This window comes from Monodon monoceros, unplaced genomic scaffold (assembly GCF_005190385.1).
Source record: "Monodon monoceros isolate NGI ecotype Baffin Bay Population unplaced genomic scaffold, NGI_Narwhal_1 Super_Scaffold_21, whole genome shotgun sequence".
Classification (NCBI taxonomy): Eukaryota; Metazoa; Chordata; class Mammalia; order Artiodactyla; family Monodontidae; genus Monodon; species Monodon monoceros.
In genome coordinates this window covers 75,505,103-75,522,591 of record NW_021703778.1, presented here as the reverse complement: position 1 = coordinate 75,522,591, position 17,489 = coordinate 75,505,103, and the positions used below count along the sequence as shown (strand labels likewise).

General features: G+C 41.4%; 2 protein-coding genes across 6 annotated transcripts in view; one reads left to right on the top strand and one right to left on the bottom strand.

Moving 5' to 3' along the window:
• NPTN (neuroplastin) overlaps positions 1-12,629 on the top strand; it is a 57,231-nt gene extending 44,602 nt beyond the window's left edge. Inside the window, exons 5-8 of one of the 4 annotated variants that reach the window (XM_029237245.1) lie at positions 1,337-1,610; positions 8,569-8,590; positions 9,432-9,506; positions 11,631-12,629. In XM_029237245.1, the coding sequence (XP_029093078.1) occupies positions 1,337-1,610; positions 8,569-8,590; positions 9,432-9,492 (357 nt within the window). In that variant the 3' untranslated portion in view covers positions 9,493-9,506; positions 11,631-12,629. Of the gene's footprint in view, positions 1-1,336; positions 1,611-8,568; positions 8,591-9,431; positions 9,507-10,021; positions 11,032-11,630 lie in introns of those variants that run through there. The other 3 variants (XM_029237244.1, XM_029237247.1, XM_029237246.1) reach the window with 3 other exon arrangements.
• Positions 10,669-17,489, bottom strand: part of REC114 (REC114 meiotic recombination protein) — a 97,425-nt gene continuing 90,604 nt past the window's right edge. For both annotated transcript variants that reach the window (XM_029237249.1, XM_029237248.1), the window contains 2 exons: positions 13,757-13,843; positions 10,669-11,295 (listed from right to left, as the gene is read on the bottom strand). In XM_029237249.1, coding sequence (XP_029093082.1) covers positions 11,131-11,295; positions 13,757-13,843 — 252 coding nt within the window. In that variant the 3' untranslated portion in view covers positions 10,669-11,130. The remainder of the gene's footprint in view (positions 11,296-13,756; positions 13,844-17,489) is intronic.

Below are 17,489 nucleotides of genomic sequence, written 5' to 3'. Positions count from 1 at the left end.
CACGGAAGTTTCTTGCATATAACGGTATTTTTAAAATACCCTTTGAAGGCTTGTGGACCAAAGGTCACACTCACTAATCACCTCAGGTCATAAGTGAAAAACATGGAATTAGTGAGTGAGTAGAGCAGGAGTGAGAGAAGTTGGCAGCTTTTCAAGTCCTAGGGTTGAAGCTTCACAGAATAACTAATTTTGAAGGCTGTGAGTTTCCCATTCCAGTCATACCCACACTCAAACACAGACATGATTTATGCTATAGCTAGACATCATTCTGGGGATTATCTTTGCCTTTCCTCTCTACTATTTCTGATTATCCTTTAGTTGCTGCATAAGAACTGACACGAGTCAGATTTTTCCCCTGCTAGTAGCCCATGAGATCAGTGCTGCAAACCTGTCCCAGCTCCACCCAAACACCTGGTCATACTCTCACCTCTGCCTTCCCACACGTGCCTGGAGCACTCCTGTCTTGCTTGAGCAGCTCTCCTCCCCCACAGCCTAGTTCAAATGTTAGCTTTTCTCCAACTTTCCCTGACTCTTTCCAGCAGTGTCCACTCCCTCAGTGCAATGTGGCTCTATACGTACCCTCTGTTGGGGCTTCTTACATGTTCCTTTAACCATCCCTTTGGGGGTCTGGTTCCCTCTTGAGGTCAATCTCCATGTTCATTTTTGTGTCATGCTTTTCCATTTCTAGCTCACCTTCCCCTTAGGTAGGATATAAAACATGTAACATGCTAATGTAAATATCTGTTGACTGATTGAATAAACTTTCCTTTAACCCTGTAATTCTGAAAGGAAGTGGAAGTTACGAATTTCCCCCACTCTGACTAGGAGCAAGTTCTTAACATTGTTTCTAGAGGAAGTTTAGGGAGACTTTGCAGAATTCACCAAGCGTGAAGTAGATATGCTGACTCTGAAGGCATCAGATAGGCCTGATGTTACCAGATACATGCCTGACCATGGAGCTCACACCCCTTCTCCATCCTCTGCCTGGTTATGGTTTCTTACCTGGTGTTTGGAGCAGCATCTTCTAAATTGAGTTGGTCTTTTCTGGGTCTACAGGGTAGGACCTCCCTTCACTTCATACAAGTTGGAGAAGTCCAGAGGACCAACAGCAGGGAAGACTTTTACCTTGGCTCTGCTAGAAGATTGTTGACTGGTTGTTGAGATTGAAGGGCAGTCAGTGATCAAGTACTCAAAGTCCTTTGGACAAAGATGGTACTAGACACTGCTCCCTGATCCTGTCCAGTGTCTTGCTAAGGATGTTAGTGTTGCCCTGTATTGGGCACTAATTCACCTACTCTGATCTTTGTGTGTTATCACTTTATCTGCTTCTGAGCAGGAGATTGTCAATACCTCTGGCCGCTTCATCATCATCAACAGGGAGAATTACACTGAGCTGAGCATCACAAACCTGCAGATCACAGAAGATCCTGGCGAGTATGAATGTAATGCTACCAACTCCATTGGCTCTGCCTCCGTTGTCACCATCCTCAGGGTACGGAGCCACCTGGCCCCACTCTGGCCCTTCCTGGGAATTCTGGCGGAAATCATCATCCTTGTGGTGATCATTGTTGTGTATGAAAAGAGGAAGAGGCCAGATGAAGTTCCTGACGGTAAGAACATCCCTACAAAATAGCTGTGCTGTTGGGGCTGGTTTCCAAGCCGTGGGGTGGTTTCCAAGCACCCAAAGAGGACTATAAGAATGTTGGGATTCAGTCCCAAAAGGAGAGAAGGAAAAATTCTTATACTGGTTCCTCACCCCCTACCCCTAAGATTAGCCACCTTGAGCTATAATTATTAGCTCTGTTCCTCCATGTGGGTGTTCTCCAACCCCAGTCCCATCTGCCCTTCAGGCCCCTTGTGGGGAATGGGCAGTTGTCAGTCTCTTTGTTCAGCTCTGTCCTCCTTCAATACAGATCATCAGGCAGATTGAGCTTGAGGAGAATCCAAGTCAAGCCTAGAAGCCACCCCAAGATCGCAGGCCACCTGGCCTTTCAGGCAGATTTAAGGTATCTAATTGGTTGTCACATGGTTGCCTGGTATAGCCCCTGTAGGTAACTGCCCTAGTCCAGTCAGACTGTTATTGGGAAAAGCCATTGGAACAAGCCACTTTTTGGTTTCCTTGGTTGGTCCCTTCAGAAGGTTTTCAAGGTTTGTGGTGAAGCAGGCCCCTGCCATTTGGCTTTTTTGTCTGTCTCACAGACAAGAATGGTGGAGAGCATCTGATGCATTACCACCCCCAGTTTAAGACAGATAGCTAAGCAGTAACACCTGGAGTCCCTGCCTGAAGTGGCACCCTCAAGCTGGCCCAGCGTCCCAGAAGGGAGTGGATAATAGCAGCAGAACCAAAGCCAATTGTTAGGTATTGGAAAGAATAAGAATCTTAGATGGTTAGACATGCTTAGAGTCAGAAAAGGTCCTGGAAGTTATGTTTTTTTGTTATGGATGTTCTATTTCTAACCCTGTGATTATAATGGGGGGGGACTACTGATGGAGACTTGCACCAATAGTACTTCAGATTCCTCACTAGCTCCCCAGCCCCATCCTCTTACCCTATAATAGCATCAGCGAAAACAAATTAATTGGCCAGCCAACTATCACCACCACTTGCCTGTCACTGATTGGACTGGAAGGGTATGCACCTAAACTCAGTGCCTTGGGTGATGGGGAGGATGCCAACTCTAGTCTGACTGTTCTGGGCCTGTGCTTGTGCACTGTGGTGCTGTACCCTGCCCCAGAGAGCTGTCTGTGTCCCTGTGGCTGGCCAGGACCCAGTGCCAGCCATGTGTGTCAGCGGAGAATGCTAAGGGAGGTCTGGTGCTCCCTCAGGAAGAGCGCAGCCCTGAAGGCATGCCAGTGGCTCCAGAGTCTCTGGAAGGACATGTTTGAGAGCAGCAGCCACCTCCCCTTCTTTTCCTTTCTTCTCAGCAGCTCCTAAGTCTCTCTGCCTGCACTAGGTAGAGCGAGTATTGTAGTGAGGCTGGTGAAAAGGTTATTTGGTGACACTAGCGACGTATGTGGGGAGACCTGGTGGACTTCCATCCAAATGTACATTCACCAGTGAACTAGATGGAGGAATGGGATGGACGTCAGCTGGAAGCAGATGGGCCTTTGTAAATACGTGGGCTTGTGCCCTGCAACATAAGAGTGTCCTGGGATTTTTACTTTCTTTCTCCTGGGTCCACAGAACTGCTATTCTGTGAAGCAAAAGTGCTTTCTTAGGATTTTCATATATGCATAATGCTTTTCTCTCTAAATTTCTCTTTCTTGTTGCAAATTAGGACTTCCAAGGCAGAGTACCTATGTCTAGATCTGAGAGTAGAGGGGGAGAGTTGCCTGTCAGTGTGTTTTCAGCGTTGGCTTATTAGGAGCAGTCATGCCTCACTCCTGAAAAGGGCTGAATGCTTTTGCTTTGCTAAATATCGCCTTTCTCAGCTTTCCCTTTGGAAAAATTGAGATGCAAAAAGTCAGTAGGAAAAGGTAAAAATGGGCTTCAAAACCTGACTTTTTACTTTAAGACAAGGCTGGCTGCCCCTCTCTTGGCAGAGTGACGCATTGGCTTAGCCTGTCCCTGTCAGAGGTTCCTGTTGTCTTTGCAGGAAGCCGTTTCACTTACCAGGTTGCTATCCCAGCATATGTGGAAGAGACCATCAGGTTAGATTTGAGGAATGGTTAGTATTGGTTCTATCTGACAAGTGCAGGCACCTGCCCAGGGAAAGCAGCTTTTTTTTTTTTTTTAAGAGCGCCATGGCTGTTGAACACAAATGGGGACGAGTTTGTTATACAAGACACCTGTGGCCAGCAAATCTGAACAGCTTCCTGGAGGGAAAATACTCTTTTAAGATAAATTATAGGCAGTGAATGAATCCTATGTAAAAGAGATGACTGCAGGGTAAGTGCAAAGTAAAACCTTCTTGCTCTAGTGTCTTAGAAGAATACTGTAATGCAAGCAGCTTTTACTTTGTTGTTATTATTGAATTGGGGCAAAAAATCTGGGATGCTGGAATTATTGCAATGTTTGCCTTCTCTTTGTTCCCCTCCTGACAGTCAGCACCGTCCAGGCTCCATTCTCTATCACATGCCCTTGCTCGAGCATTTCCATCCCATAGTTTTCTTCTTTGTCTTTCTGCCTCTTTTTCTCAGACTCCTCCCTAGTCCTGCCCTCCCCTTTTTTCTTCTCTCCTGGAAGTAATTTTTTTGAAAATTTGATTGTTCCTCTGTGAGTTTTCCTTATGCAGTGTCTTTTTCTTCTTTAGCCAGTTTCCCCTCAACTCCTGTGCAATTCACAAGAGCAAACTCACTTCATGTGCTTTCCTCCCGTATGCCCTTCTTCAAATTTACATATAGATATATGCATACACTCCTTTTTGGAATGAATGAGGAGGTACCTTATACCTGATACAGATTTGGAGTTTTAGAGGTGATGAATTTTTACTTGTCAGACAACCGTTCGTAATTCTGTGTTGACTTATTTATACCATTGTGAAAATTGATTTTCTAAAAAAATAAGCCTGACATGCTGCTTCTCTGCCAAATGAATACACTATTATCAAGATATAGCAGTGATTTATTTCTGACTCACTGGACCTTTTTTTATATGAAAAAAGTTCATATAAAACTCAGTATTCATATTTGGGCAGTCTGTGAGTTTTTGGTAACTCGGTGCTGTACTAGAAAAGCACTAAGGGAACAATACAAAAGTATAAAAACACAAATTTAAACTTATATAGTTTAGCCTGAGTATGTTTCACTAGAAGAGCAAATATTGCTTTAGATTTCTCACATAGAAAATACTTAGGGTTAAGGTTTAGCTGCTTCCGGGGGTAAAAAAAGGCCCATGACTTTTTGTCTACTGGAGTATACTCAGGACATTTTGTAAGTGAAACTTACATCTAAATCCCTTTCAGTCACTGTTATGGTGTCTTTGAGGATTGGTGCCCCAGTGGGTTGTCTTGTAGGTAGATTATCTGCATATCACCTTTAACCTTCAATGTTTTTAGTAACAGGTGAATTGTGGAGCCAAGTAAGGACTTTGTTTTTTCAGTTTACTTACCTCCTGACTACGTTCTCTGGAAATGTTAAATGATAATTCTCTAAAAAGACTAGATACAACTAGCATCCCTCTAGCCTTCCATCCACCTTACAGCTGGACATATGTTTGGAGCTCACCTTGTGTGTTGGTTCCCTGCTGACTGAACCCAGAGAGTGATTAGTGTGCCTCTCGGGAGTGAACCTGCTTAGTTGCTGGGGCCTTCAGTTCTGCTGCACATTTTACTGACCTCGATTGAAAACAGTAGGAGCTGATTTAAGAGAAGTGCTGGCATCAAAAAGAGTTTTCCATTATCACATTAGGGAGATAATTTTATAAGCAAGTATAGGCACTCTTCCTTTAAGTTACTGGTATAAAAGATACTTGAGGTTTTGTGGGAACCATTTTTAGTGGCTGTGATGTATCCAAACTCTTTTTAACACTTTAGAATTAAGAGCTAGTCTAATGTTCCAAAATCAGTTAAATGGTCAAAACATTGGTAGCATATGAAGCTTTACAAGAGGACAGGAATGTTGGAAAAGGAATGTGACTTTTAAAAATGATATGTGAAACACACGTGTTGTCCCTTAACCAGGGGTCATCTGGGTCAGTAACAAGCTACCTTATGAAGAAAATACAATAGGACTGAATAAGGAAGGAAATTGAAAATAATTGTTACTCTCTTTTGGGTTTAATGCTGCTCTGCTGAGATCAGGCAAAATTTAAGTGGGTTTAGAAACCATAAATCCTCATCCTCAGTGAGATGAAGGCAGTGAAAAAGGAGCTTTGACCAGTCAACTTACTTTGACATTAAAGCCATCTTTTTGGAGGTGGTATTGTATCAGGTAATCTGTTATTTACTAGGCATTGCAGAGCACCCTTCCAGATTCTGAGGCGATGTAGGGGAATGAGGGCTCTAAGTGCACTGGGTTGGGAAGACAACATTCAGCTGAATGAATCAGTGTGTGCAACAGGTCCACCAGGAACTTCACTCATAAGATGGATTCCAGAAGCATCTTGTTTCCACTCTCCCCCAGCCCTCTTCCTCTCATCTAGTCAGTGGCTGTGAGTAATACCCAGCTGGAGAGAACAGTCATTGTTTAAGCGGCTGTCTTTTGCCCTGAGGGTTTGGGGGTATGTTGATATTTGTCGGTTACTATGACTTCTTTTTTTTCCCCCCTCAATTGCATCAAACCCTTAAAACATGGTGGTAAGTGAGCGATATGCATGCTTTTGGAGTTTGTTTAATCTCCGCTTCAGTCTATACGATGCACAGTTCATAATGTTAACACTTTTCTTCAAGTTTACTTCATTCACTTTCACAACTAATTTGGATTTCAGTTTGCTGTTTAATCCTCATTTACTTTCATTTTCTTACCTTTTATCTGTAGTTCTGTTCTTTCCCTCTCTCCTGATTTCCTTGTTAGAGGTCAAGTTGTTGTTTTTGTTTGACCTGTAATGGGAGAGTGGTGCTGCAGATAGCGATTCAGTCCAGGAAAGTGGGAGCCTTGAGGCTCTTTTCTTTGTTCCTTATAAATGTGGAAGTGGATTTGGGGAGAGAGATGAAGGGGCTCGTGAGACGTAGGCACAAGTGTGAACAGCAACTGCTCCCACTTTCAGGCATGGCAGCTACACCAGAGCCACTGTTGCTAAAACCCCTCATGCAGCCCTTTGCACGTTATCGCCTTGTTGGGCTGGAAAATGACGTTATTAGACACCAGGGCGTACATATATCCCAATTACTGAAGAAAGAAAAGCTCATGGTGTGAAGTGCTTGGGTTAGTGCTGAAGTGTCACGCTTTGAAAAGATTAGCTTGGCTATCGCGATTCCCTCTCCCCTTTTTTTCTCTTAAAATTGGGAGTAGATTGGTGATATTCTTGAATCAGCTACCTTGCTTTAGAATTCTGTGTTTTCGGGTGCACAGCCAGAGCACTAAAAATATTCTAAGTTTGCTCCTGTGTCCTTTCCTGTAAGTCCCAGAAGTGCTTAGTTCCTAGCATGTAGCTGAGCTGGCTTGGCCAGGATGCTGAGAGCGTTAGGGTGTTGTGGTGAGGGAGGATCTAGGCTGGGCTCGTGGGTCTCAGTACCTGGTACGTCTTTGTATATCTCCACTGTATACACAGCACACAGATGTCTTGGGTGTCTGAGTCTTAAGTTTGTTCTCTGTACTGTTCGATAGTGTACTGTTGTTAGTAGTAGAATCCTGTGGACACTGGTGTGTTGCTAGCCTATTGTTCTGGCTAAGTCACTGGTTTGTGGTTAGTTTTGTTTCTGTTTTGTTTTGTTTTTTTTCTTTTGTTTGAAATCTTTTTTTGCTCCAGTCACTGTGTGTGCTGGCGGTGGCTTTGCCTCTCCGTTGCCTCAAAGGAACAGGTGGAGCAATGTCTCCCTCTGACAGACATTACTCCTGACGTGTGCTCCTGCAGATGCCTACACTGAGACTGTAATCTCCATAACTGCTTCATGTGCACCAAGCCCCCTTGTGGAATCCTGCTGAGAGTTTTTCTAGAAGCCTTCAGTTCTAAATCATTTAGTCTACCTGACGTTTGTAAAATAAAAAGAAACTAAGAACACTTAACTTGCTTTTCCCCACCTTTGTGGGCCTTAAAAAAAAATCTGTGTGTGTACAGACACACACACACACACACACACACATATCCCTGGTTAAAGGGGACCAAGTTGCCCTTAGTTGAAACAGGAAGGAAAAACTTACAAATCAGAATCAGAAAATACCAATTTAAGAGGGCACCTAAACTCAGATAATGTAAGCTTTTCGATTAAAAAGAAAAAAGATAACTCATGGCTCATCTGGGTTTGGGTTCTGGTTTTGGCCAGGGCACAAGAGTGAGCCAGTTTTTTTATCTGAAGTCTTTTCTAGAGGGATGTCAGCACCATTCAGCTTTCCCTGGTCTGTCACAGAACATCCTCTGGTCTACCTACACTTGTTGCTGGCATAGCCTAGCCTGTCTGACCCAGTATTAGGTTGAACCATTGTGGCTTCCTCTATCTCATTCTCCAGACTAAAGACTCTCCTAAAGATAACAAAACAGCAAGAACAGTGTCCTTTGGGGAAGTGAGGATGTGTGTAAACATATAGATACACATCCATCTGCATTGCAGGATTGAGCCAAAACTATACATGCATTCACCACAAGAAAACAAACAGCAGGATTTTACAACTGAAATGTTGGTTTGTCTTCTCATCTACTTAAGAGTGAACCACTGGAACTTGGGGACAAGATGAGTATAATGATATTGCAGCCTATCTGTCCGCTACAGTTGCAGTTTTTCATGACAAGCATTCAAAGTGTTAACTAAAATCATTGAAACAACATACCTGCCATTAAAAACCTGAATCTAGAAATAATAACTCCATGAGTGTTTTGCACCTCCAGATGGAATGGCCTTGAATAAATGCTATGAATAGCCATGTTTGCCACTTGCCGTTTGCTGTTCTGTTAATCCTTATGCAGAGTCTCACAATTTTCTCCCTTCTTCTTCTGTCTCTCAATGGATTATTAAAAACTGAACACCTGTGTAGACGATGAACCAGCTGGGCCAATGTAAGTAGTTTATTCGACATTGATTCAGTAGTTTCTGGTTGGGTTATTATGTATTTGCCGTTTAATCAAAGGGCTAGCTAAGATTGTAGGGGAAGACAGTGAGTGGCAACAGTGTTGCAGTGTAGACTTCTTAGCCAGACATGGAGTTGACTGAGAGTTGACTGATTGCCATTTGATTCCCAGGACAGGCCGTACAGTTTTTTTAGTAGCAATACAAAGTGGAATACCATGCAAAAAAAATGTTTAAAATTTTGCACACCCCATATGTTTAAATTGATAATGTGGGGTAAATCACCAGTATATCTGAGACTTCAGGTTTTGTTAATTTCAAGCTCGACTATAGCATGGATAAACTGCCTGGCTCCATTAAATTGCGTGTATCCAAGAGACAAAATTGCAAATTTTGAATCAATCCAAGATTAGCAGAATCTCCTAGAGTTGGGGACTAAGTCAGAGGCAGGCAAACAGTGCCCAAATTATTAAGTGCCAGAGGGCACAGCACTGCCTGTATATAATTGAGTATCTTTTATCATTTGAGAAGAGACAGTGGTGTTGAGTAGAGAAAAAACTACTATTTCACCTTTATAGTAATTATAGTTTACAAGTCAAAGGGAAAGTTACCAGTATATTGTCTGCCTTGGGAGTCAAAAGGATCTATTAATTTAAGGTATGTAGGCACTTTACACAGGAATATTAATTGTGTATTAATATTGTGCAAAACTTACTATACCAGGGATGGCAGTAAGTGGAAGACTCCCTGTATTTCCGTGTGTTATACTTTCAAAAGTTGCTACTGACCTTGAGTTTATTAACTCTTGTAAATGCAATTTTTCCTCCAAAGGAAAACCAACTCTACCAACAATCACAAAGATAAAAACTTGCGCCAGAGAAACACAAATTAAGTACTACTTGTAACGTAAGTATGGCCTTCTTTAGAAATTTTAAAAAATTATATTCAAATGAATGTGCCTCTGTTGACCTTATTAAAAATTCTTCAGTAGTTGGTGTTATGTTGCAAGATCTTTTAGTTGATTTCAAGAGCAGCCAATACTGGTGGAGCAAGTTGTCCAGTGTAGCAGCTGGAAAGGAAGATTTTCAGCTGAGCTTTCACTTATTTCAAAACATCACTTTACCACTTTACTTACATCTTTAAAAAGAGGTAAAAGTGAAATTGTCGCCTTCTTAGGTATTCTGAGGCCAGTTGGTCCCACTTTGCTTCTGAGGGCAAGGCAAGAATGGTGGCCAGGGACAGCTGGGCTGGAGTACCTTCCGGTTAGGCACGTGGAGATCTGAATTCCTCACCGCATCCCTGAGCATGCTGTTTGAACCAAAGCTTTGTTTTATAGGCACTTGGTGTAGTCTTAAGTAACAGTGCATATTCTCTTTTAAGTGCATATTCTCCTTTAATTTCTAAATACTCTTCCTTCACAGATCCTTAGGTTCCTGAAACTGGTGGCAACATGACCTGCTAAATTTTCTGCTTGTACCTCTTTGGTTCTTTCCCTTTCAAGTGAGCAGCACCATGATGACTGTCTAAAGCATGCCTTATTTAGCCTCTCCTGTAAGGGTGACCTAGCCAGGTACATTTTAAACAATGCTTCAGTGTAGAAGGTGTAAACTATTTTGGGCTTGATGTGCTGTGAATGTTGCTTTTTTTTTTCCCCCCTTTGGTAGAATATTTAAATAGAAGTAAAAAGGTCCTCTGAGGATCAGATCATGCATGCACCGTTTTTTACTTAATGCAGCTGTTAAATTGGCAAAGCTCTAAAATGCACTGCTGCCATCTAGTGACACATTTTTGTAAAGTACAGCAAAACCTACAGATATATACAGTATATAAATATATATATATATTTATATTTTTGGGGTGGGAGAAATCCAAAATAAAATAAATGCTTGTTTCATTTTTAAGCTGCTGATACTCATTCCTTACTGTATGTTGTCAGATGAGGAAACTGTTCAGTTCTGGTACATAAAGATGAGTAATATAAACTGAAATCTATAATTTTAAGGGCTTAACCTATGACTTTGATAAGAAGCTGGAGCAGTCCACTGAATGGATGTAATGAACTGCAGTATATATGTATGATTGCTTTTTAAGTGATTATTTTTTCTTTTGTTAAATCATGTAAATTCTTAAATCCTTTTGCACTGATGTGTTGAACCTAATTGTACATTCAATTAAGGCAAACTTTTATAATTTACCTTTTGTTTTCAATGACCTTGAAATGTTACAGCATGGTATTCTATGCAACTAGTTATACTTTGAGGTTGACACTGTATTTTTTCATTGATTGAGTGTAGATTTTCACACCCGGCAGGGTTCTCACACGGTGCGTAATGGTAGATGCATGTACTTGTGTTTTGTGTAATTGTTGAAGTGCAATGATGTATAAAAAAGTGGATTCACCTGTTTTTAAAAATAAAACTGATAAAAGGTGTTGGAATAATACTCTTTATTCTAGTATCTTCTCTAGTCTTAGGAGGAAGCATTTTTTCCATTGCACTGAAGTTCCTCAGTTCTGTATGTATATAGAATGTTAGTTGCTCAGCTCTGTCAGCTTTTTTAGTTCCTTTTCCACCTCTTCCACAAATGCTGGGAAATTCTGATCCATGAGGCACAAGCGTAGAAAGGGGCCTAACTCTTCCGTGTTCCATGCAGATTGTTCATAGACCACGGGCAGCTCCTCTGATGCCAGGAGAGACTGTGGGGATTCCAGAAGAGTAGTTTATTAGAGATTACAGGAGAAAGCAACAGCCTGAATAATAGAACACAAAAACTTTGACTTAAGGAAAGCTTTGGGAAATAGACACCAAAAATTAGTGTTAATTAGCTTTGCAGAGTTCCTTTACATAATGTTTCTAAATATACAAAGTGAGATAAACTTGTATCCTTAGGTATTTCAAGTATATTAATGAAACGATTTGCAAAGTTAAGATCCTGCTTCAATGAAGAGTATGGTGCTGATAAGTTTGTGGACTGATAAAGCCTACTGATGAATGGACGCCACTAACTTAGTTCATCCTTCCCACCTTATAGGTGGAAGAATGGGTGTGAGCAGTTCATCATATGGAAACTGGGTTCTGAATGTAATACAGAGAGGTCACAAACTGACCATCCCAAGGACACAATTATCTCGCTTTTTCTGGTCCTATCCATGAAGCTTGACAAGTAGAGGCATGTATCCATCACCACAATCAAGACAGAACATTTCCACCACCCCCAGGAAGTCCCTCATGCTACCTGCTCTTGTCAGACCCTCAACCCTTGGCAACCATGATCTGTTTTCCATACCTTATAGTTTTGCCTTTTCCAGAACGTCATATAATGTGTGTTTTTCACATGCTATTTGCCATTTGTATGCCTTCTTTGGTAACTTGTATTTTAACACCATTTGACTAAGCTGCCAATATTTAAAAATTAGGAGAGTTCAAATAAAAGTGACTGAGCTTGGCTATTTGGAAGATAAGGCGACATTGGATCCACAGTCCCACATGACGAAGATGGCTCCAGCTCTGTATGTGGTTCAATTACGTCTGGGCCTTTGACTCCGCCTTCTTATTCTCTCCTCATGTTAATTCTACTTAGGTGGTTTTCTACCCTTTCCATGGCATGGTTTGGTATATATGCATACAACTGACATTTCTCTAGGAACTATCTATAATAGAAATTGACTTTTCTAAATTCAAACCAGACTGTATCTAAAAGGTAGAAAGAAGAAAATGAAAGTAAAATGGAGCCCTGTTCTCCAGTGAGAGCCACTGTTAACATGTTAGTGTATCTCCTTCCAAACTTACGTTGTGTGTTTTTACTACAAAAATCATGCATGCTATTTTGTAGCCTTTTAAAAAACAATGTACTATGAATATCTTTCCTTGTCAACAGATATAGACATCACTTTTAATGACTACATTTTTATCCCGCCTATGGTTATAGCACTCTTTAACCACTCAGTATCCTATTAGTGAATAATTACGTTTCCAGTTTTACTATAAAAAACACTGAAAAACATCCTTGTATGTATATTTGTGTAGATGAAATGGTATTATAGGTAATAAGATATAAAGTTAAATTTTATCTATATTGTTTGCTGAGTTGCTTTCAAAGAGTTTTACCAAACTTATATTCAAAGAACAACTTGTCTAGAAGGTTAGAGCAAACAAGTAACATATCTGAGCTCCCAACCTGGTGCTTTTTCTTCTTTATACATGGTTCTTCTATATGATGTAAATAAACTGGGCTGAGGTACACCTTTTATAGCAACTGATACTTCCTGAATAAGGACATCACACACTGCCTTGCTCATGAATTTTTTCTGTGGCTCAGCCACTGTAACCCCAGTGCAGGTATGAGGCTACTGGGCACTATAACGTCTGCCCTGTGATTGTCCATTTATTTTGAGTGAGTGGTGAGCCAGATGGAGAAAACACCTGTATTTTCTTTCTTATACCACTGTTAGCACAGTTTAATAGATAAAGAGGAAATTCATCCTTGAATATTGAATTCCATGCAGAACTCTGTGGAAAGCATAGGCTGAGAGCCTGCTGTCAAGCACAGCAGGGAATGCAGTGAGGAGGAGACCACCTTCAGGAGCTCCAGCAGGCCAGGCCTCAGGAACCCTGAGCCTGAATGAATAGTTCTGCAGGAGTCTGTGGTAACAGCAGACTGCAAGGGGAGAGGGCATGTCCGAAAGCAGTTCTGTGGTAACAAGAGTTGAATCCTCCCGGGTCTCCACACATCCTTAGCTGAGATCCTCACATTGAATATCTGCCCCTGCAGAAACTATCTTGATATGACTCCGAATTCATGTTGATATTTACCTTAGAAGAGTTTCCAAATTTCGTTTCCAAAATTAAATTGAAATTCTTACCTGTATTCCTCTTTCTGGGATAGGTGGTGAATCAGTTCTTTATCTCACACATTTAAAGGCTAACACTATAGACCACTCTTCATCTTTTATTTCCTCAGGAGAATAGTTCTTCAGTATGTGTCATCGTGTTTAATCTTACAAGGGTAGGTGGAGATGGCCTGTCTCTGTCTTTACCATCTTCTATAGCAACACTTTAAGTTACTGTTCTAGAACAATGGATTGAACAGAGGGATACAAATTCTTCAGGATCACTGTTTTTCCTGACATGAAAACTGAACATGGAAATAGGCCCTACCTGAGCTAACCAGGCCACTGAGGTCCTTCCTCTTGGAGTGCCTGTGCCAGCTGGTACCCACTGTTGCTGCTCCAGGTTCTGGTGTGACTGCTTTCATGTTAAAAGAAAGAAAATATCAGTAAAAGTGGTAAGATCATTGTTGGTGTAGTCTGTCCTGGTTTAAGCTTGGCTGTTACTTGATTTACCACAGTAGAGGTACAGACAGAGTTTAAATCTGAGGCGCCTGCCCTTATGTTCCTTATGTCTGTTCCTTATGTCTCATAGGCTGGCAGTGCTTTTTCTTGTCTGACACCGTGGTGTACTTCTGTCTTCAGAGGCCCAGCCCAGGACCATGTGCTGGTACTGGAGGGCAGTGGACATTGCCCAGCTTCTGATAATCATGATTTGTCACCTTCTAAAAATTATTACTCAAGTAATACATGTTCACTGCGAAAAAGGGAAAAAACCTTATAGTTGCAAGATAATCTTACATTTTTAATAAAAGTTAAAAAAAATCTCATTTTAGACATTCTGAGGGAATGAGTTCTTCTGTTAGTAAAATACCTAGATATCTTCATTCAACAATGTTTTGTGCCTACTGTGTACTAGACACTGGGGTGATAAAGGGAAGGGAGCCACAAAGAACAAGGTAGAGGTCCAGCCCTCAAGAACCTACAGCCCAGTAAGAACTTAGCAAGTCAGGAAGTGCTGGAAAGGAGGTAAATATAAGACTTAAGGCTTAGAGTGGAGGGGAGTACAGGAGGGGTGTGTGCGCTAAGCATGAAGGGTGGGCATGCTTTAGAGTCCAAGCTGCTTCAAAGGAACCTGCTATAGGAGGGTTTGTTCTCTAGCAGAACACACGGGATGTTTTCTAGGCAAACAGAGTGAAGAAGGAGGCCTGGAGGCATAAGAGGCTCGGAGGGCTGCTTCCACCTAAAAGCACAAACTTTTCCAAGAGCCCCATCACTCCTCCTTCCTAGCCACATGTCTGCAGGCCTCGTTATGTTTTGGATATATGTGGTGCTTGTAGTGCTAATCTCCAGACAGTTGTGAGCCAGTGGTATCACTCGGAGAATCCAAGACCCTCCCTGGAAGGTGCCTCTATCAGCAGCATGTTCTGACTGCCAGAAGTAAATGTTCTACATGGAAGCTGACTGTGGCTAGTTAGTGCGTATTAGCAGAAATGCATATCTGGAAGCATCAAAAATGGGGTGGCAGGACAGAGAGGAAGGAAAGAACAAAGAGAAAAGAAAACTAGTCAAGAATACTAAAATAAAAATGAGCAAAAAGGTAAGGGACTTTAATGAGTCTAGAATCCTTAGGCAAGCCCCATTTCTCTATTTAGTTTCCTTATCTGGAAAAGTCAGACTCTAGTGTTTCTTCCAGCTCTGATATTTGATGTTTTCCTAGGAGACACATCAGTTCAGTTCACACTGTGTTCTTCAAACAACTGGGAAAGACATCAACCAAAATTCATATGCCATCCACACTGACCTATAGCCAAGTGCGATGGAAGCAGCTGAGGCTACTGGGGTGGCCCTAAGGATTGGACAGTCCTCTGCCCAAGTGCAGAGAGATGGAAGGTTCCGTGCACACAGGAATGAGCCCCTGGCCGCTTTCTGCTGGACTTCCTGTGCTAACAGAGGAAAGAGTTCACCTAGGAACTGCCCCCCTCTCTGAGTACGCTGGGTTGCCTTAGAAGCCCTCAGGTTGAGAAATACCTGGTTAGGCCACAATTAGTAAAATTACAAGACTGAGGAAAAGTAAAAAAATAAGAGCCAGGAAGTGACTCAAGAACTTGAAATAGAAAGACATGGAATTATCTCTATTTGCAAAGAAAATAACTGTTTTAGACAAAAGAAAATATATAGGCCAGAGCTTGCACCTCTTGAATTGGATTCTGAAAAAGGGAGCATGATAGCAAATGTGCACAGCAGCAGCTAAGGGCAAGCCTTAGGAGTTTTTGGCATTAGGAAGACTAGAATGTTCTAGGTAGTGCTTCACAATGCCTGCATGCTGGTGAATTAACCCAGTAGCTTTATCTTGTCTCCTGCTCTGCAGCATCAGACACTGTGCCTTATCATGGCCCTATTGACTCATGAGTTCTTACCCTCAGTAATAACTGACTAGGATGCTCATTTGTTCATTTGCAAGGGAAGGCAGATCTGAAACGGTAACAGCACTGGCAGTAATAGTGATAATGGATCATGTTATTTAGGTATTTGCCAGATGTTGTTCTAGCTGCTTACAGACGATTTCAGTCTCACCATTTTACAGATGAGTGACTTGCATGAGATCACGTAGCTACTAAGAGGGCTAGGATTCAAACCTAGATCCATTTTGATTCCAAAGCCTGTGGTCTTTGCACAACACTGTGCCATCTCATCTACTCAGAACACCAAACTACAGATCAGAGGAAGACTTGAATACGGAATCAAGACAAGACATGAAGGTTTTGTCATAAGCAAGAAAGTACCTTATAATAAGCCATTCCATCCCATGTGTAGAGAGGGGATTCTTAAAGAGTACAGCAGCAGCTGAGGCAGAAATGTTCTAAACTAGAGCCAGGGTTTGTTCAAAAAAAAACATTTTTAGTGTTAAGACATGTTCACAACAAAAGTCACGCAGAAACAAATGAAGGAGAAGAATTCTAAAACATCATCAAAATTTAATATGGCAGGGCTTCCCTGGTGGCGCAGTTGTTGAGAGTCTGCCTGCCGATGCAGGGGACACGGGTTCGTGCCCCGGTCCGGGAAGATCCCACATGCCGCGGAGCAGCTGGGCCCGTGAGCCATGGCCGCTGAGCCTGCGCGTCCGGAGCCTGTGCTCCGCAAGGGGAGAGGCCACAACAGTGAGAGGCCCGCGTACCGCAAAAAAAAAAAAAAAAAAAAAATTTTGATATGGCAAATTAAACATAGTCAAGAAGAAATCATACAGTACTTGTTTAAAAACACTTTATGATAAATAATGTAAATCTGTGTTCACCCCAGATAAACTATGAAAAGAAAGTTGGTGTAAAGGTGAAATGTCTTGGCCCAATGAGTTTAAGGGGAACTTCCAGGATGAAGTGATGGAAAGCCAGGTTTGGGAAATCATTACTCAAAATAGAAAATAAGAAAACCCAGCTTGAAACTAGAATTTCATCCCAGGAGCAGAGGTAACTTATGCTAGCAGCATGTGGGACTATGCCAAAGAAATGCTAGAATATGTACCTCGAGGAGAAATTCTGTAATAAAGATTCCCAAACTTTTATCACAAGACTCCTTTACACTCTTACAAACAGCTTTTGTTTTGAGTTACATGTGATATTTATCTGTTAGAAATTAAAACAAAAATTTTAAAAATTCATTTAAATCTTATAAAACCATTATATGTTATATTAAAAACATTTTAATGAAAACTATATTTCCTAACACAAAAATATAATGACTTTTGCAAATCTCTTTAATATCTAGCTGGACTCTCCTCCTATCCACTTCTGCACTCAATCTGCTGACACACGTTGTTCTGGTTGAAGTATATGAAGAAAATCTGGCTTCACACAGATATATAGATGGAAAGTTTTTTTTTAAAAATGGGTTTTTCAGTTAATTGTGGATATTCCTTGATATGACACCAAAACTCAACAAGTGGTAGTTTCTTAAAGGTTATTTTCAAGGTAGAATCTGAAATCCCAGCAAGGAATTTTTTATACTCTGTTATACTAAAATCCTTTGGTCTAAGCAATCTCTGTACTGTTTTTCATAGCAGTTGT